Source organism: Bombyx mori, chromosome 3, assembly GCF_030269925.1.
Source record: "Bombyx mori chromosome 3, ASM3026992v2".
In the NCBI taxonomy this organism is placed as follows: domain Eukaryota; kingdom Metazoa; phylum Arthropoda; class Insecta; order Lepidoptera; family Bombycidae; genus Bombyx; species Bombyx mori.
In genome coordinates, this window is record NC_085109.1 from 3,636,799 (window position 1) to 3,657,508 (window position 20,710).

Below are 20,710 nucleotides of genomic sequence, written 5' to 3' on the forward strand. Positions count from 1 at the left end.
CAATGATATATATCAGGTATGGAATATGGAATTGCTATCCCACAATTCACACAGCGATCCATAATTTCAACAGTAGGTATCCAATGCAACAATTTCAAGTCAAACGTGTGAGCGATCTTCGGTGTCCAGTGTAGAAGCAATTGTCGTACAAGGCTGGCAGAGTTGGAATCCGTAATAATAAAGCAGTGATCGTTGAAAATATAAAAACAGCCCGATAGATACACACTCAAAATGCGTCGAAGATACAAAACGAGTAGAGCAGAAAAAACCAACAAGCGCCAAAAAATAATTGTATAATCTATGAACGAACGTCATGTCAGCTTACTGTCAAAGCTGTCATCAAAAATACAATCGATTTTAATCGATTTGAAATCGATAATCATATTACTTTGCTAAGTAATAATAGACTTTTTCTTCATTTATGTATACAATCGCAATTAAATCCGGCGCATACCGCACTTGTATACAACAAGTATAAATCGCTCATTTAATTACTTTGCATTAATTACCTAGTGCAATGTTTTTCTTTTTATAATCCTATAATCGATTAATTAAATCGATCACACCGTTATACCGACAAAAACTAACCTTCTCATTTTTCTCCGGTCCCAGAAAGAGGATTGAGGTGATTTTTTATATTCTTATATAAAAAATATGACAAATTTTTTAGACTACATTCCAAGTTATTCCATTTTGGCCCACGATTTTCCGTCTCCTTTCCTTTTCCTAATCCACGCCATCTATCGGCATAATGAAGAAATGTAACGCGCCTCCTAGCGGGCGAAGAAAAGAACTGAGTCGACGTTTTCGCACCGCGCGCGCAACATTAAAAAAAGGCTATTTAATTCAAAAATACTGTTTTTCGCAAATTTTGCTATTCAACTTGTGCGTGTGTCCGTGTGTCTTAAACTCCAGCATCCAGAACAGTGCCCCGGAGACAGAAGACCACAAAATATATCAAGCAAGCCTTTGTGAGTACCTTCCCCCTTTTAGTCGGTTTAGTTTTCTGGGAAATTAAAATTTAATTCAACAAACCTTGTTTATACAACAACCTCAACTAATTATTTACCTGTTGGAAGGCCTATTGTAAAATCACGTGGTATAAATGCCCCCAACCTACCTATATCTGAAGTGCTCCAATTTGTATCTTGGGTCATCCATTTACGATACCATTGGGCTTCAGGAATCTCGTAATAGCTTTAACACCAAAGGGACCAGTACATCGTCTATCCATATATCTATCTATCAGTACTTATAGGCCTGCCCCAAGACTCGTCCACCTACCGATCCTGAGCTGCCTGCGTCCAGCGGATTCCCATAAAAATGAATACCGCCGGCCATAAGATATAATGTTAATACCATTGATTGAGGACAGGAAAAAATGAAACTTGGAACACTTTATATTATCCTTCTATTAATTAACATTCACATTCATATTAATAAACAGGAAAAGATAAATAGTGTAGGTACATAGATAAAATGGTTGTTTTAATTATCATTTTCATTCTGTTCAATATTTATTTCTCGGGAACAACGCATCTAGGTATTGCTAAAAAAAGAGTTTTGTTTGAATTTTTCTCTTGTTTTTCTTGAGCTCTCCATGTAAATCTATTTATACTTCTAAAATAATTTAGAGTAAACTGTAAGAAACTAGTTCTTGGATGACGGAAAATTACACCACCATACGTCCATGCCACCCATGATCGAACACTGTAGAGGAACGTCACATGTGGTCGCGATCACATGTGGTCGCGATCCTCAGCAGTGAGGGAACGATATAGAAGAAGAAGAAAGACGTCATTAGGTTTAATAGCCCGATAATGGTTAGACGTAGCGTGGGTAGGCCTCCCACAAGATGGACCGACGACCTATTGAGGTTCGCTGAGATCCGCTGGATGCAAGCAGCGCTGGACCGATCTTTGTGGCAAGGCTTAGGGGAAGCCTATGTCCAGCAGTGGACATCTGTGAACTGATAGAATATAATGCTTTATGAAGAATATTTAGTAAAGACCGACCAATAGTTACAGTTTTATATAACAAGCTTTCAATGCTTTAATATATTCGCCAAAGTCTCGTCCCAAAGGTATCGAACGAGTTATAACCTCTTACATGATTAAAACTAGCGCGGTAGTATTTTATCGATATTCCCAATTTATGTGGACGATTACATTCGCTTTAATCCAATGAATCTTTGATCTTCATAATTCAAATTGAAATAGGGATTAGATTACCTTAACCTTATTAGGTATAAGACAATATTTTGGAGCATTCTCTGGTAATGATGTTCCGCATCGTTAAGGGTCTTCACCATTCTCTACTCTTTCAGTGCTAGAGTCTCAAACCAATGATATTGTGAAGGCAGCACCTATCTGTATACCTACTACTGCATCTTCACAAGTTTCTAGAGAAGACAAAATTAAAATTAAAATTTTTAGTGATGAGCTGGGGAAACAGATGGGTGTGGCATTACATGACCTTTGTTTTGGACAACATGTGATTAATTACTGTATGCCAGGTGCTAATCCAGCACAAATATTTGATAAGATTTTAAATACCACACATTGTCTAAACACTGTCATAATAATTATGTTAGGGAGGAGAGAAAACGTTAACCAAAAACAAATTTTGCATTATGTTGAAAAAGTTAATATGTTAAATATTAAAAAACTTATTATGTTCACTTTTGCTTACTTGCAAGACTTACCGACAGAAAACAAAATTAGATTTAATATTAATAATGCAATTTATAATGCTTTTGATAATAATAACTGCACCTTGACATCCAAAAAATATGCATTTAAATTAATAGACATAAATAATATAATAAATTTTAGAAATTTAAGGACATCAAAAAATGACTTATTTAAATTAAGTAATAAAAATTTTAGACAAGTAGCAACATCGCTACAGTATTTTATACACAATTTCCTAGCTATAAATTTAGCTAAAAAAATACCTGCTTCTATTGAGCAGGAAAAAAATTTGACATGTTTTAAGACTTTGGAATCTGCTTCCAATTTAAATTAATTGATAAGACAAAGGAGTCACACTCTTGCAATTACAAATCAATTAATACAACTAGATTATACCCATCAAAAGACGTTAACGTTTCAATTATTAACATATTCAATTTGGTGCATCAAAATTTACAAGGGATGATGGGTAAAGAGCTAGAAATTGAAATGTTTTTAAATATGCATAATATTAATATATTCTGTGTTACTGAGCACTGGTTTAGAAATTATGAATTATTGTTTAATTTTAATGATCACCAGTTGTCAAGTTCCTTCTGCAGAGAGAACGCTATTCGCGGTGGCTCACTGATTCTCGTTAGTAAATGTTTGAAATGTAAGGAACGAAAGGATGTAGTGGCCCTCTCTGTTGAGAGAATTATTGAAATTTCCTGTGTTGAGCTTGAGCACCTCATTGTTGTCTGCGTCTACAGACCTCCTGATGCGTTATATGATTCTTTTGAAAATATTTTGGAAAATGCATTGCTGAAGCTTTCTGTTTCTAATAAACAAATTTTTGTATGTGGTGATTTTAATATTAATCTTTTAGAAAACACAAATACCACTATTAGATTCAGAACACTGTTAAAGTCATATAACCTCCCAAATTTATTTTTAGAGCCTACTAGGACAACGACCACATCGGCAACATGTTTAGATAACATATTTACAAATGTAACACCGATTAACAAAAAAATTATTAATCAGTTAACATCAGATCATAGTGGACAATTTGTGTCTTTTGAATCTAATATCAATTCTATAGATAAAAATACTCTTGTGATTGTTCCTATTAATAAAAAACGAATTGAGAAGTTTAGAAAAAATATTAAGCAAGAACATTCAGAAATTATTTATAACCATAACCCAAATTTGTCATACCAGAATATGTTTGAGAGAATTAATTTGGTCTTTGCTGATGTATTTATTCCTAAAACTGTAACATTAAAAAACAAAACAGTGTTCAGCGAGTGGGCCACCACCGGAGTGTACAAAAGTAGAAAAAAGTTATATGATCTGTACTCTCAAAAAGCCTATAATAATGATGAAACATTTCATCAATATGTCAGGAACTATTCAAAAGTATTTAGAAAAGTTTGTTTAACGGCAAAATCTTTACATTTAAGTGATTTAATAAAAAATGCCCCTGACAAGATAAAGATGACTTGGAACATCATTGGTAGAGAAAGTGGAAAAGTCAGAAATAGTCACCAAGAATTCTCATTAAAAATAGATGATAAATTGGTAACTAGTCATAAAGATGTGGCTAATGCTTTTGAAAAGTTTTTCTCTGACATTCCAGTTTCAACTACCACTTCTCTAAATTCATCCCCCACAGCAGCTGAAATATTATTGCATAAACATGTCAACAAATGTAATGAAATTTTTAAATTTAAGGAAATTAATTCAAGCAATATAATAAAAAGTTTTAATAGCCTTAATGTAAAAAATACAGCTGACTTGTGGGGAATATCAGTAAAGGTTTTGAAGTCTGTAATAGACATTATTGCTCCTCATCTTGCTAGTATTTTTAATGATTGTATTAGGTGTGGTGTATTTCCTGACTTAATGAAACATAGTAAAGTGATTCCTCTTTTTAAATCTGGTAGTACTGATGACCCCTCTAACTATAGACCTATTTCAGTACTCCCTACGTTGAGTAAAATCTTTGAAAAAATAATTTTGACACAACTTTTAGAACATTTTAATTCAAATAACCTGCTTCATAATAAACAATTCGGGTTTACCAGGGGTCGCTCTACAACTGATGCAGGTGCTTATCTAGTCAAAAATATTTTTAAATCTTGGGAGGAATCACATGATTGTCTTGGAATTTTCTGTGACTTATCCAAAGCATTTGACTGTGTTGAACATGAAACATTGGTGAGGAAACTACATCACTATGGTATTAGGGATGGTGCATTGGAACTTATTACTTCCTATTTATCAGGACGGATACAAACAGTAGATGTGAAAGGTAATAGATCTTCAGGTACCTTGTTGAAAATGGGTGTACCTCAGGGTTCCATTTTGGGTCCTTTTTTATTTCTAATATATATAAACGATTTACCTAGTTTTATTGAGTCCCGACACGAGGTCGTATTATTCGCAGATGATACATCTTTATTATTTAAAATTAAACGACAATTACAAGTCTATGACGAAGTGAATGATGCGATTTCGTGTGTGGTTCATTGGTTCCGTATCAATAACCTATTATTGAATAGTAAGAAAACTAAATGTATTAAATTTACTTTAAAATGTATTAAACCATCTTTAAATGTGAGACAAGTGGATAGTGATGTAATTGTTTCTGAGGAATCATTGGAGCTTGTTGAGTCAACCGTATTTCTTGGTATAACAGTGGACTCCAAACTGCAATGGGGACCTCATATTCATAAATTGGCGAGTAAGCTCAGCTCTGCAGCATACGCAGTAAAAAAAATTAGAATGTTAACAAACGCGGACACGGCTCGTTTAGTTTACTTTAGTTACTTCCACAGTGTCATGTCCTATGGCATTTTGCTATGGGGCAATGCGGCCGATGTAGAAACGATATTTATTCTGCAGAAAAGAGCTATACGCGCTATTTATAACATGCACTCAAGGGAATCCCTGAGGGAGAAATTTAAAGAAATTAAAGTTCTCACTATGCCATCCCAGTACATTTTTGAAAATTTGATGTATGTTCGTAAACATATTGAGGAGTTTCCTAAAAAGTCGGACATACATAATAGAAATACTAGGAACAAACACAAGCTTGTTGTGCCGATGAGTAGGTTACATAAGATACGAAATTCATTCGGGTGTTTGTCTGTGCGCCTGTACAACAAAATTCCACAAGATGTTCAGAACCTACATATACATAGGTTTAAGAAAACTGTTAAAGAACATCTGTGCAATAAAGCTTACTATAAAGTCAATGATTATCTAGAAGATTGCACAAAGTGGGAATGAGTTGCTCGCTCCGGGCATTTCAATATTGTAGTAATTGTTACGTTATAATACTCATTGTAAAAAACTCATATTTAAAAAAAATAATGTAATATTAAAAAATTTATAAATAATAATTTATTAAAAAAAAAAAAAAAAAAACATGCCCGCTGAGTTTCTTGCCAATTCTTCTCAGGACGGAGGCTAGTTCTTGTGAATTGGCGGTAGTTCTTTTGACGTTCAACAAGTATGTACTTTCATTTATGTTGAATAAAAATTTTTTGATTTGATTTGATTTGATTTGATTCCATCCATAACTTTCATCACGACGGTACGTCATCTCAACCTATCTCCGGTCATGTGAAGAGCACCACAGATATAAGGGAATAATAATCATCATAAGGGAATAACGTCCGCTAAGTCTTTAATCACCCAAAATATTGCACCAAGTTCGGCCTCAAGGGTTATTTTATTGCCCTTGTAGGCAGACGAGCATACGACTCAGCTGGCCAGGTGACTGGTTACCGTTGCCTATGGACGTCAGCAATGCCAGGGAAGAGCCAAGCCGCTGCCTACCATTACGTACTCTCCACGGGCCTCGTTTGAAGAAGGTACGGGATCCTCGTAGAAGGATCGGACCCGGCCCGAAAAAAAGGCAATGTATTGCTTTTAAAGATATTTGGTGTTCGACATTTGAATGGGCTGTATGATCTGTATTTCCATTTATCAATGTTATTATTTAAAAAAAAAATATAGTTACACAAATTTCATAAATAAATATTTTGAATGTAAAACGTAAAAAGGAAATTAAGAAAGGTAATTTAACTCTTTGGTCGCCGCTCACGAACCGTTCCTCGTTGAGGAATATGATCACGTTCCTCTTTCAAAAAATATATAATAAAATGTGACATGAAACGTAACGAAGTATTTAAGAGGAAAAATAATAAAAACTTATTATTACATTTCAAATTTGAAAATAGAATCTGAAACAAATTGCTGAATTTCGTTAGAAATAATAGGTCTTATGAGGTTGCCATTACACAGTATGTACAATTTTGTACGGCCGGCATTAAATTTAAAATTAAAACTCATTTAATTTAAAAAATTATGGAATTTTTTTGTCAAATTCAGTCAAATGTTTCGTTTTCGTTTTTTCGAAATATTTTCGCCATCAAAATAGACACAACGAAAATACGATTAATAAAAGAATACGAGTGACGTCACGGTAGCGATGACGCACAAAGGTCTCACAACATTAATGACGGAGTAAAAACTACAAACGAACTCACGACTCCTTTTTGCTGTGAATAATCAAATTTAAGTTATTCCAAATTCAACATGAGTGATACGAAATTTATGTAAATTCTAACTTCATGCTGAACAGACAAGACGGAATTTGGACGCTTTAGATCGATCACGTATTGTGCGGATCTCGGTAATAATCTATGCATAATATGTTTGCAGACGCGCACATAGATTGTTTTTACGCTACCATGCGTAAGAGGTGTGCATCTCTGGTAAGCAGAGTGAGTTCCAGCTCCAACAGTATCCTGAGCATGATCGCAAGCAGGCTGGACTGTGTATACATAGGTCGCTGTGGTGCCTCCCTTGGGGTGATCTCCCATGGGATGTTACGACAGTAATTCATTGTGATGTAAATATAACTACTAACATAGGTCTAAGTCTTATTAACAATTTATATGAGTCATGGTTACTTGCAATAAAAACATTATTATTATTATAATACGATATGCACAATGCACATTACATAGATACGCGTCCTGTATAGTTTAATGGTCCGATATTTACAAACTTCTGTTATATATTACATATGTGGGGATTTCTAGGATTACTGTCTGCATTGCTTACGTAATGAAGTAAACAAGTACATAATCTGTACTAATATATAAATCTACGGTGGTTTTTACGGATGTTCCGTTATAACTACTGAACCATACATCCGATTGACTTGAAACTTGGTATCTATGTAGAAAATACATGTACTTAATGGATAGGCTAATATTTATATAAGTATTGGACTCCCTAATAATAATGACAATAAATAATAATGTTAATTTTAAACGCCCAGCGAAGCGGGCGATTACGGCTAGTATTATATAATATTCATATAGATTTTTCATTTTACGCATTTGATAAGGCCAACACGGATGACAATTTAAATAGGAACTTTTTTAAATATTTATATGAGTGTTGGACTCCTTACACCAGGTGACAAATAATAATGTTAATTTTAAATGCCCAGCGAAGTGGACGGGTACAGCTAGTAATACCTAAAATTGTAAGAACCAATTGAGTTTCTGGCCGGATCTTCTCAGTGAGTCGTTATTCTGATCTGGTGGTAGATTCAGCGAAGACTCCTCTTGCTAGGGCCGGTGTTTATGTTCACTCAGGTTGTGCCCGTGAGCACAACTAACCGTCAGCGCGTAGCTGAAATAGCCCATTATAGGCTACCGGCGATTAGGTAGCGGGGAAAAAAATCTGAAATGTTTCGCTCAAGCTTGGAGGATGAGGCGGTCATTGTAGAATTCAATGGAGTCTTTCTCATGGTCCAAGGTTGAGCCAAGACTGCTAGGTCAGTCAAGGCAGACTTTTTCAATGATCTGAATGATGATTACTGGTGGTAGGACCTCTTGTGAGTCCGCGCGGGTGGGGCAGCCTTTGTAACTATACTTGAGACCTTAGAACTTATATCTCAAGGTGGGTGGGGCATTTACGTTGTAGATGTCTATGGGCTCCAGTAACCACTTAACATCAGGTGGGCTGTGAGCTCGTCCACCCATCTAAGCAATAAAAAAAATCTAACCAATAAAAAAGACCAAGAATAGAATTCAGTGAATTTCAGGATGTTACGTATAATTATATTTCGTATACTTCAACATTTCATTGCTTGTGGTTGAAAAAAAAAAAAAAAGACCCATACATTACTATGACGGGTTTTAAACCAAAACATTAATTGCAAGAGTTCCAATGTACGTAGCCGCCGTCAACATCCAGTTGAGTAATAAAGAAAACTTGTAAAACCGAATGACCGCCATTTTCCCTGGCCCCCCCTTCGCAGACCTTGAAGTCGCGGCGAAATTAAAGACCATAAACAAAACGGGCCAACGAGGGAATAAAAAAAATAATGGCCCAATTACATGACTAGATACAGCCAGGTTTACTGTTGTTACTCGATTAATGACTCGATAAAGAGCCCACTGAGTTTCTCAGCGGATCGCGATTCAAATCCGGTAGTACATTCTGCAAAGCACTTCTCTTGTTAAGGCTAGTGTTAGGAATTCTCTTGAAGTCGCAGCGAAATTAAAGGCCATAAACAAAACGGGCCAACGAGGGAATAAAGAAAGTAATGGCCCAATTGCATGACTAGATACAGCCAGGTTTACTGTTGTTGCCCGATTAATGACTCGACAAAGACTCGATAAAGCTGAGTTTCTCAGCGGGTCGCGATTCAAATCCGGTAGTAGATTCTGCAAAGCACTTCTCTTGTTAGGGCTAGTGTTAGCAATTCTCTAGGTTGAGTCCGTTAGCTCACCTCCAGTCCGGTCATCCTGCTTGCGCTTGCGACGAAGGGCTCGACGAGTAAATTAACCCTCAGACAGCCCACTGAGTTTCTCACCGGATCTTCTCAGTGGGTCGCGTTTCCGATCCGGTGGTAGATTCGGCGAAGCACGGCTCTTGCTAGGATTCGTGTTAGCAACGTCATCAGGTTTGAGCCCCGTGAGCTTACTTACTAGTTAAGACGACGTTGATATGGCCTCTCAAGGCTATCAGCTTAGGTAGGACAAAAACATCCAGTCAACCTCCGGGCGTAGCTAGAATAGGCTTAAGCTACCAGCGATTATGTTGGAAAAATAAACCCGATAAATTGATCTAAAAGGTTTTTTCAGCGTTTAATACTAAATACATTTACATCATTAATAAGTAATGTTTAATACCTACTATAAATAATTCTAAAATCAAAACCCGTCCGCATAGACCCTAGCTGCCAGTAATAAGAAAGGAAATAGATAAAAATTATAAATGCGAAAGGAGTTCGATTCTGTTTTATTATTATTACACGTCTTAAATACTTAACGATCCTCATAAAGTTTGCGTACAGATTGTCAGGGGTACAGAAAAGGTCATAGGCTATTTTTATTCCAGAGGGATATATGTTCATACACATATTTTTGAACATTAGCGCGATTGAATTGTAGAATAATGAAATAAATATTATCTCTAGGCTATTATCTCCATGAACCCGAATCATGGTTGGTCACGAATCAGGTCTTGGAAACACATTTTCAAATTGAATATGCAATTTCGAAAAGGGCACATGTCGCATATTTTGTCAAATACGTTTTTTCATATACATGTAGTTTTGAGGCTTACCTACACCCGTTTTATAATAATTCCAGTAATTTCCAACTGCTAATTAAAACTAAAATATATCTCAAAAGTTAATATTTTAAATTTTACACTGCTTTAGAAAATAATCAGTTTTTTTTCATTTCCTGAACATTTTACATCTTCAGAGATGTGCCCTTTTTGAAATTGCATATTCAATTATTTTCGTTGTGAAATACTAAAATCTTTGATGTTAAAAAACGCGACATTTAGTTACGGGATTTGTTTTCTTAATCACGTTACGTTATATTAGGAGTTTAAGTACTTTCTAAATTGTTCTGTTAATGGTGTCCCTTGACCGGTATTTAATGAAAAAGAAACAACATTGGCTAAATTTTACGTAGTCTTTGGGTTTAAAAGGAAATAATTAATTGAACGGTGAACGTAACGAGAAATTTTCAACAAATCCACAATGAAAACACTTAAACAATTTCCTATTAGAAGAAACTCGATCAATTCGTTGCAAAGTAAATTCGATTGAAGATTACATTATGTTTATACTAATGTTAGTTATACGAAATTAGTTTCTTTAATTTCTTTTTTTTATTGCTTAAATAGGTGGACGAGCTCACAGCACACCTTTTGTGGTTACAAGTGGTTACTGGAGCCCATAGACATCTACAACGTAAATGCGCCATCCGCCTTGAGATATAAGTTCTAAGTTCTCAAGTATAGTTACAACGGCTGTGCCACCCTTCAAACCGAAACGCATTACTGCTTCACGGCAGAAATAGGCAGGGTGTTGGTACCCACCCGCGCGGACTCACAAGAGGTCGTACCACCAGTAATTACACAAATTATAATTTTGCGGGTTTGATTTTTATTACACGATGTTATTCCTTCACCGCGGAAGTCAATCGTGAACATTTGTTAAGTACGTATTTCATTAGAAAAATTGGTACCCGCCTGCGGGATTCGAACACCGGTGCATTGCTACATACGAATGCACCGGACGTCTTATCCTTTAGGCCACGACGACTTCTACACTTACATAAATTGAGAAATGGCATCAATATCTCAATTGTATTGTATCAGTCCCATATCTCAAAGCAAAACGCATTATCGTTTAGGCAGAATTAGAATGATGGAGCCTTATGGTACTTCCCGTGACCTTTGGAGATTTAGTTTTAAATTCAGTACGAAGAAGACGATTCCGATGGTTAGGTTTAATTTTAATAGGCCTTAATTCAATTAATTCAATCTTAATTTGTTGCAGTTCAATATGATGACCAGAACTTCGAGCGTTTACAAACGAAATTTTCTATGAAGATAATGGGACAATTTCACCGGACACCGTGTTTGAAGTCTTCTCTTGAGGTACGGGAACTAAATTTATTTATTGCTATTAATGAAATCGGAATTTAAATAAGTTTCTGATGTGTTCCAATAACGCTCTTAAGAAACTTCGCATACCCGTTCTTTATTTAGTGTTTCTTCGAAAATTAAAACAATATACGGGTTTTATTTTTCATCAACGTAAATAAATGATCTGGGAACGAAACTTTTATAACGGAAAATATATTTCGTTCTTAATTCAATAACACGACGTAAAGAACTCGAAACATTCGCGACATAAAAAGTAATCTCGAAAATATCTCATTACGTTTTTATTACGTACGTAAAGAGCAGGACATTTCTTTTCGAACGTACGAGAATAGGGGCGCGTGAAATTTAAATAAAAAAAAAAATCTCACCGGGGCTATCCGACCGGCATCAGATTTGCTTCCTTAAACCCGGATCAGGCTAAAAATTACCGTACCCTTTTCCGGGTGTGTACTCCCAACATCCGACAGGGCACAGGGTACGCTGAAAGGAGGCCTTTCACGGCCGCTTAAACTTTTCGGTCTCCGTATAATTGTTAAACAAAAGTTATGCTCGTATAAAAAATAATGTTAGAACAAGGCTACGCCGTTGTGTTATGAGATTTTATTTATTTATTTTTTATTGCTCTTGTAGGCAGTCGAGCATACGGCCCACCTCATGGTGAGTGGTTACCGTCGCCCATGGACTTCAGCAATGCCAGGGGCAGAGTCAAGCCGCTGCTTACCGTTGAGTACTCTCCACAAACTTCGTTTGAAAAATGACAAGTCATAGCGCTCGGGAAACACCGTCGAGGGGTACTCATTCCAAAGCAGTATGGTATACGTCAAGGAGAAGTTGAAATAGCCTCTCAAGGCTATCAGCATAGGTAGGAAAAAAAGATCTTTGGAAACGCACTGTGGATGAACGCAGTGGCTCTAGGTAGTATGGGTGAATTCTACTCCGGTGGCGGGCGGTGCGATGTTAAAAACGAGATGATGGAATCATCTCAAACAACTCCTTTGTTTTAGTTTTACATATTCCAGTATATTAGTATATTTATTGTTGTAGTAAGTCAGTCAGTATATTTGTAAGCAGCGGCTTGGCTCTGCCCTGGCATTGCTGAAGTCCATGGGCGACGGTAACCACTCACCACCAGGTGGGCCGTATGCTCGTCAGCCTACAAGGGCAATATTTTTTTTTTATTGCAAAACTAAATTACGACAAATCGCCATTGGCACTTCGACGTGCCTCGCAACAAATCTCGAATACATTTCGGAATGACTTGTTTATATGTGTTGGAAAAACAGTCATAAAATAACAATAAAATACATACAGAAAGACAAAATCGAGAACAGTTGTTACAGTCGTTTGTACATACGTCATGTGGGCGAAGGGGCGTAATTCGTATCAAAACAAATCCAAACCCTCTTGGACTGCTAATCGCTCCGAGTGATTTTGATGTTATAAACGAAAAAGGAACGATCTATAATTATGTTTAGGAAAAACGAAACTGCCGTATTCTATTTAAGTTTTCTTTTATTGTACAGACGGGTTAATGAACTCACGGCCTGTCTTGTGTTACGTCATTTTTGGAGCCAACAGACGTCACAAAATAAAGGTCACGACCTTCATATAACTGATACTCAATTTCGTGACGCAAGGGGTTTCAACGACCGGTTTTACTTATTAGGAATCACTAGATGATGACCGTTTGTTTTTTATAACGCCATCTTTTTGTGTCTTTAAAGCAGTAAAAATGGTATTACTATTCTCCAATAGATGTCGGGAAGAGTCATAAAGTAGATTATCGATAAAGTTGATTATTGAAAACACGAAAAAAAACAATATTTTCTGAAAATAAATCGTAGCTAGATCGATTTATCGCCCCCGAAATCCACTGTATACTAAATTTTATGAAAATCGTTGGAGCCGTTTCCGAGATTCAGATTATATATATACAAGAATAAAGGTATAAGATTAAATCGTTGATTGTATAATAATTTAAAATAATAAGCATATTTACAGATGTTTTTTTTACAGCGTTTTAATTGCCTAAAAACGTATTAAGCGAAATAACGAAATGCTTATTTAAGCGATAAGAATACGTCGTTTAATAACGGTTTTAATGACAAACGTAAAATGGAAATTCGATTAGAAGTTTGATACAAATATGGTAGTGTTATGCTTGTTTTAAGGTAATGGTGACTATGTGCCATATGTCTTGTCTAAATATCAATAAATTCGTTTGTTATCGTTGTGCGCATTTTTAGAGTCTCTAGGCAACTTATCCGTTTTCTTTTACGTAAAAGCGTTATTCAGACCAAAGCGAATAATTAAAAAAAAAAACGTATCGCCTTATCCGTTCTCTAGTTATGTGCCTTTCCACAATTTTTATTATTATCGATTAAACAATTTTATTTAAATATGTGTCATGTGTAATTTGTTTAGTGTTTGTGTTTTATATGAAGAAAACGGAAATAGATAACTCTGGATATAAGAGACCGCTTCCGAAGAAGGCAGCAATCAGTTGGTAGTGCGAGCAATTCCCAGTGCAAAAACAAAGAAAAAAAAACAAATCTACATTTTTTTTTTGTTACAACGCAGTGGTTGTTACATGATTGAATCAGCTGTCGCGTAAGGTCAACGATCTGTCTCGAGCACAGGGGGCGGCCGCAAGCTGTCAAGATATACTGAGTGAGTGAGGTTGTCGCGCCCAAAGTTTTGTACACTTTTCATTGCAGACTCGCGAAACATGAAAGTAATGGAGCGATAAGTTTTTTTTTTAGCCTCGTAAATTGTTACGATACATTCATAACTAGTATAGATGATGACCGAGCTTTGCTCGGTTTTTATTTTTGATAACGCCATTTTGTTGTGTCTTTAAAGTGGTTGGTTGCCCTCAATTAAGAAAAATAGTATTATTATTCGCCAATAGATGTCGGGAAGAGTTGATTATTGAAAACACGAATAAAACAACATTTTCTGAAAATAAATCGTAGCTAGATCGATTTATCGTTCCCTAAATCCCCTGTATACTAAATCTTATGAAAATCGTTGGATCCGTTTCCGAGATTCAGATTATTTTCATTCAGAAGCGTTCATCTTACACCTTGCATATCTACTTCAGGTCTTCAGGAAAAGACTCATTAATATATTTTCATGATATGCGTACTTCAATAATAAGTATGACAGTCAAGTGTACATTTATTTTGAAAAGGCCAAGGCCTTGCCGATTCTTTTTAGTCGTATTACCAGTATTACGAGTCGACGATAAATCTATGAGACCGTTTAATGGAGTCTGTAAAAGTATAGACGCAACAGAATAAAATACATTTCTGTTTCGTTTTTATAAAACACTAGATGCGCCCGCCGCTTTGTTCGTAACAAAATTCAATTTTATATTAAAACATAAAAGTCATAAGACGATTCAGAAAGCTAACTACTAATAATTTTAGAAGAACATAAATAAAAAAATAAAAATCAGTGCCACTAGCCCCGCCCCGCCTGTCCGGCACTAACGTAACTATGTTTGTCGGAGTGTTCACGTTGCTATTTATATGTGTGCAAAGTTTCATATCTATCGGGCTAATGGTTCTCGAATTTTATGTGAACGTACACACATGCATTCTCTTTTATATAAATAGATGTGTGGCGTGTCCGGGCATAAATAAGTTCGACGAGTTCGCCCATTTTCTGATGAACCCCTTTTCCATTTGGTTTTTGAATCCCTTTTGAATTCCTAGCCGCTTTTGTGACGTCCACGTGATGAGATAGGGCTGTATCATTCTAGATACAGTCATATTGCGAATTGGAATTTATTCTGATTGAAGTTTTTTTTTATTGCTTAGATGTTTGAACGAGCTCACAGCTCACCTGGTGTTAAGTGGTTACTGGAGCCCATAGACATCTACGACTTAAATGCGGCACCCACCTTGAGATGTAAGTTCTAAGGTCTCTATATAGTTAAACGCATTACTGCTTCACGGCAGAAATAGGCAGGGTGGTGGTACCTACCCGCGCGGACTCACAAGAGGTCCTACCACCAATGATTACGCAAATTTTAATTTTGCGGGTTTGATTTTTATTACACGATGTTATTCCTTCACCGTGGAAGTCAATCGTGAACATTTGTCGAGTACGTATTTCATTAGAAAAATTGGTACCTCGCCTGCGGGATTCGAACACCGGTGCATTGCATCGCTCAACACGAATGCGCCGGACGTCTATCCTTTAGGCCACGACGATGACAAATATATATATATATATATCTCATCCACGTGATGAGATAGGGCTGTACCATTCTAGAACAAATTCAAATTCAATAGCGAATTTGAATTTGTTCTAATCGAAGTTTGAAATTTGTTTTAGTGGTCGGAAAAGCTTGGTCATCGCATGCGTTGATGGGCAGCGGCGCGAGCGGGGGCGGCGGGCGGGCCACGCGCGCGCTCCGCCTGCTGTTGCTGCTCGTGCTGGCGCTCGCCGCGGTCGAATACCTCTTCGGCTCCATACTGGACGCCTCGCCGCTCAAAACCTATCTATACACGCCGACATACAACGCCACGCAACCTACGCTCAGGTAATTTTTTTATTTATTGCTTAATTGGGTGGACGAGCCCACAACCCACCTGGTGTTAAGTGGTTACTGGAGCCCATAGACATCTACAACGTAAATGTCGCCACCCACCTTGAGATATCAGTTCTAAGGTCTCAGTATAGTTACAACGGCTGCCCCGCCCTTCAAACCGAAACGCATTACTGCTTCACGGCAGAAATAGGCGGGGTGGTTCTCAGTGGGTCGCGTTTCCGATCCGGTGGTAAATTCTGCGAAGCACTGCTCTAGCTAGGGTCAGTGTTAGCATCACTTCGGTTTGAGCCCCGTGAGCTCACCGGCTAGTTAAGGTTACGCTGATTTTTTTTTTTTTAATTCCTAATCTGATAGTCTTGAGAGGCTTCAGAATCGGAATGTTGGAAATGATATAATGAATATAATAAATCGTAAAACCAGCTTTAATGATGTCTTCGAGTCGTGAAAATCAAAGAAAATACTACGCTTATTCTTGGTTAAAATTTCGATAGCGGTCGTCTGTGACCATAAAACACTGTTCAACTTTCACGTAGAACTAGTTCAAACGCCTCGCTAAAAAAACTCTATTAAATATCAATAATTTATGTCCATAGGAAAGAACAGCTTCGATCAGCTCCTTACAGTCTCAGGACGATAATGCAATTAACATAAAAAAATACATGTGTGCAATTCACACGTGGTAGAAGTGAAACCTTCCAAAATTAAAATACAATTATCCTAAACGTCTTAAAATTTTGTCATTAGTAAATAATTGTAAGGTAGCGCCCTCCGTGAATTGATATTTTAATTTCACGTATAATCCTAAATTAAAATTCACTACAAGAGCTTTCATACACACGTTAGTATTAAAAAATCTCACAGATGGCGCTGTATTAAATAGTATGTATATTTCTGTCTCATTCTTTTGTATTTGTGTCTCTCACCTGTCGTTTTTTCCGTTGCATCCGGTTTGAAATCACAACGATTCTAAAGAAGTTTTCACTTCAAAAATATATCAGGAGTACAATTAGACTACAATACACTCTAGATATGTTATTAAGAATCTTCTAAATAAGAACGTTTTTAACGTTCTCGATAGCGTAAAAGTTAACTCAAATTTGGATGGAATTGGAACTTTTGCCTACGCTTGCCGCTAGGGACTGCATACAAATTTTACTTTTACGCTATCGAGCACGTTAAGAAACTCTCACTAAGCACACTGATGCGATTATGTGTGAGCTTCGTATTGTAAACGATACCCAGTACTGTAACGAACAAAGTATCTTATATGTGATCCAACAAAGTTTGATACATAGAATTTGCGTCATAATACAATCATACAGATCGTAGCAGCAATTATTTATAAACTCTATGGGTAAATCAGAGAATTTTGTCTTGACAAGCGTAGGTGCAATAACAAAAAGCAATGGAACACCCAAATACAAATCTTGAAAATAACTATAAGTCTTATATGAATGTAATAAACAATTTGATTTCCAGAAGTAACGAAAAGGCACTATCGCAGAAGCCGAATAAATCACCAACAGCCATCCCTCAACCGGTGTTCGACGCGAAAAATCAAACACAAAACAACACTTTGATTATAAACGCGATCATTACAAAAAACGAAACCGAGCTTAAAATAAACACAACCCAATATAACATGACGGTAACACAGAAAAGTCCGTCCAGCACGTCCCTGTTGATCGCCAAGATCGTAGAGGGCCTGAAGAATCTCGTTACAACTGAAGGAGCGGTCAAGAAGCAAGACTCAGCGTTGCCATTGTGCGACGTCAGTCCCCCAGACTTGGGTGAGCACTTAAATCTCTCGACAAAGAATGTTGACTTTATTCCTATTTTGAAAAAAAAAACCGCTTGTAAAAGACACATTCAGTGTTTTTTGTTTTGTTTATTTGGCAATAAGCTATAATGTGAACAGTCAAAACGACATAGACATAGATTTGAGAACCTAAAGCTTTTTGAAGGTTTGAAGGAGTTTTGAAAATAGTTAATTTGAACTCATTACGTATTAAGGCACTTATTCCTAATTTTTGCTGTTACGTTGTCGACTAAGCGCGACATAGCACTCAATGTTAACACCCATAGACACAGCCCACTAAGTTTCTCGCCGGATCTTCTCAGTGGGTCGCGTTTCCGATCCGGTGGTATATTCTGAGAAGAAGTGCTCTTGCTAGGGCCAGTGTTAGCAACACTCCGGTTTTAGCCCCGTGAGCTCACCTACATGTTAGTGCGAAGCTAAAATAGCCTCTCAAGGCTAACAGTATAGGTAGGGAAAAGAGAAATTGTTAGCAAAGCATTGTGTTGCAAAATATGGAGATGTTAATATTTCCTGAATAGACCAACACGTGTCGGTACTGTCCAAAGTACCCTCAATCACGAGTTTATTTCCGAAATACGGAATATCCGGTATTCCAACGTGAATTGGCTTTCTACGTTATGTCTTGTGCCGTGAAGCGGTAATGCGTTTCGGTTTGAAGGATGGGGACAGCGGCTGTATCATAAAACTGAAACCTTAGAACTCATGTTTCGAGGTAGTTGGCGGTATTAACATTGTTGATGTATAGAGAGTCTGGTAACTGCTTAAAACCGGGTGATCCGCGATCTCGTCCACTCATCTAAGCTATTAAAAAAATCTATTGCTTAAGACGCTTGATAGTTTATGCTGCGACTGTCGAGTCCTAAGTTTGATAAAAACTAATACAAAAGTCACTACAGACGTTGTAGGTCGCTTAGATAGGTGTAATCAACCTTTTCCGCAAATTGCCTAGCATTGTTTCGAATGATAAAGTAATCCTTATTAGGATATTAAAGTAATTCGATAAATAAGAATTCGAACTCATGTCTCAAACTCGTTTTCATATAATACTCCTAGTGCTCAATACCGATAAGAAGTTAGACAATACGAAAACTGACGGATGATGCAGAGGCATATCCTGTGTGGGTAGATCGCGTATTTAATTAATAGCGAGATAGTTTAAGTAAGACCCCTTGGCCTACTTTAAAAAAATACATATAAAACAATTTCAGGACCAATACAAGTAAACAAAACAGATTTGGAGCTGGATTGGGTGGAGAAGCGTTACCCGGAAGTACAGTGGGGTGGGCACTACGTACCGCCCAACTGTACCGCCAATCATAAAGTAGCTATCATAGTGCCATACAGGTAAATATTATTATGTCAATGTTTTTTTATGTTTTATCCTCTAGATTAGCTTAACTTTCCAAGTTCGGTGGGTTGTCCGGTTCAAAACCCAAAAACAGTTGGGTGGCGAAGGTATTTGTCGCATACGACTCGTCATTTGTACTGGGTTTTAAAAAGTCACTGGCAACTTTAACTCGTTGGCAGTGTATAATCTGTGGTAAACCCCAAAAACCCGCCAAAATTAAGTCCGTTACAGGCCCTGAATTAAATTCTGGAAACCTTAATTGTAAAATTTGCATAAAATATCGCTTCTTCATATCAACCACGGAATGTTGCTCCGTGTTGCTTAATTAAATGACGGCATGTATGTACATACGCAACGATAAAATCGGCCCCCAAAATTACTTTATGTGCGTATGAAATTTGCTACAACATGTTATTTTCGGTACTTTTCATCCACATTTAATCATTCGTATAGTAATATTAGGATAGAACATTATGGTGAACCCTTGGGGAGGCCTATGCTGTACAGCAAGACGATCAAGAAACCGGTGTCGATTAACTAGACAATAAGTGTATATTTACATATTTAAATTTATAACACCTACCTATATCGCGCTAGTGACCGAGTTGTAAAAATAATAATAATGTAACTTAAACTACATTGTTAATAAAGGCTATAAAAAAAACTCCTCGTCTTGACGCTCTGCGGTTTTTATATTGTAGTAGCAGGGCATAAACAACCGCGTTTCTCTTCCAATGATTCCGATTTTGCGCCACGATCCAAATTCTAAAATAATAATAGTAATATTAACAAGGAAAAAATCACGCACGATCATCCGTCCTAACCTAGGATTCCCTGTGTTATGGATACCAAAGACTGATAAATATACCTATATATTATTAATATATATATATATATATTTAAATAAAAAACCTACATATTTTTAATATATATATTTAAATAAAAAACCTATAAATCTTCAGTGTTTCGTTTACATGATATTCGTTTTCCTTAGAGATCGCCAACAGCACTTGGCCGTATTCCTGAACCACATGCACCCGTTCTTAATGAAGCAGCAAATCGAATATGGAATATTCATAATCGAACAAGAAGGTATATTTATTTGAAGAGAAAATAAAAACTTCTTAGCTATTTAATATATATGTATTAGGAAATTATCTCACAATAATACAGCAGCGAGGACAGTTCATAACTTTCAAGGTAATGGGAACCATTTTGGGCATCAAAAAACATCAGAAAGTTTTTTGTTTTTTGTGAAAGCAGACCCGAAATTATTTTTAAAGATGCATATAAAGAATATCAGA

General features: G+C 36.5%; 1 protein-coding gene across 3 annotated transcripts in view; it reads left to right on the forward strand.

Annotated features, from left to right (window-relative positions):
- Nucleotides 1-20,710, forward strand: part of _Bre4 (glycosyltransferase) — a 188,677-nt gene that overhangs the window by 160,473 nt on the left and 7,494 nt on the right. The window contains exons 1-6 of one of the 3 annotated variants that reach the window (XM_012690441.4): nucleotides 801-971; nucleotides 11,569-11,669; nucleotides 16,023-16,230; nucleotides 17,719-18,029; nucleotides 19,267-19,402; nucleotides 20,401-20,498. In XM_012690441.4, the coding sequence (XP_012545895.1) occupies nucleotides 16,055-16,230; nucleotides 17,719-18,029; nucleotides 19,267-19,402; nucleotides 20,401-20,498 (721 nt within the window). In that variant the 5' untranslated portion in view covers nucleotides 801-971; nucleotides 11,569-11,669; nucleotides 16,023-16,054. 3 annotated transcript variants of the gene reach the window in all.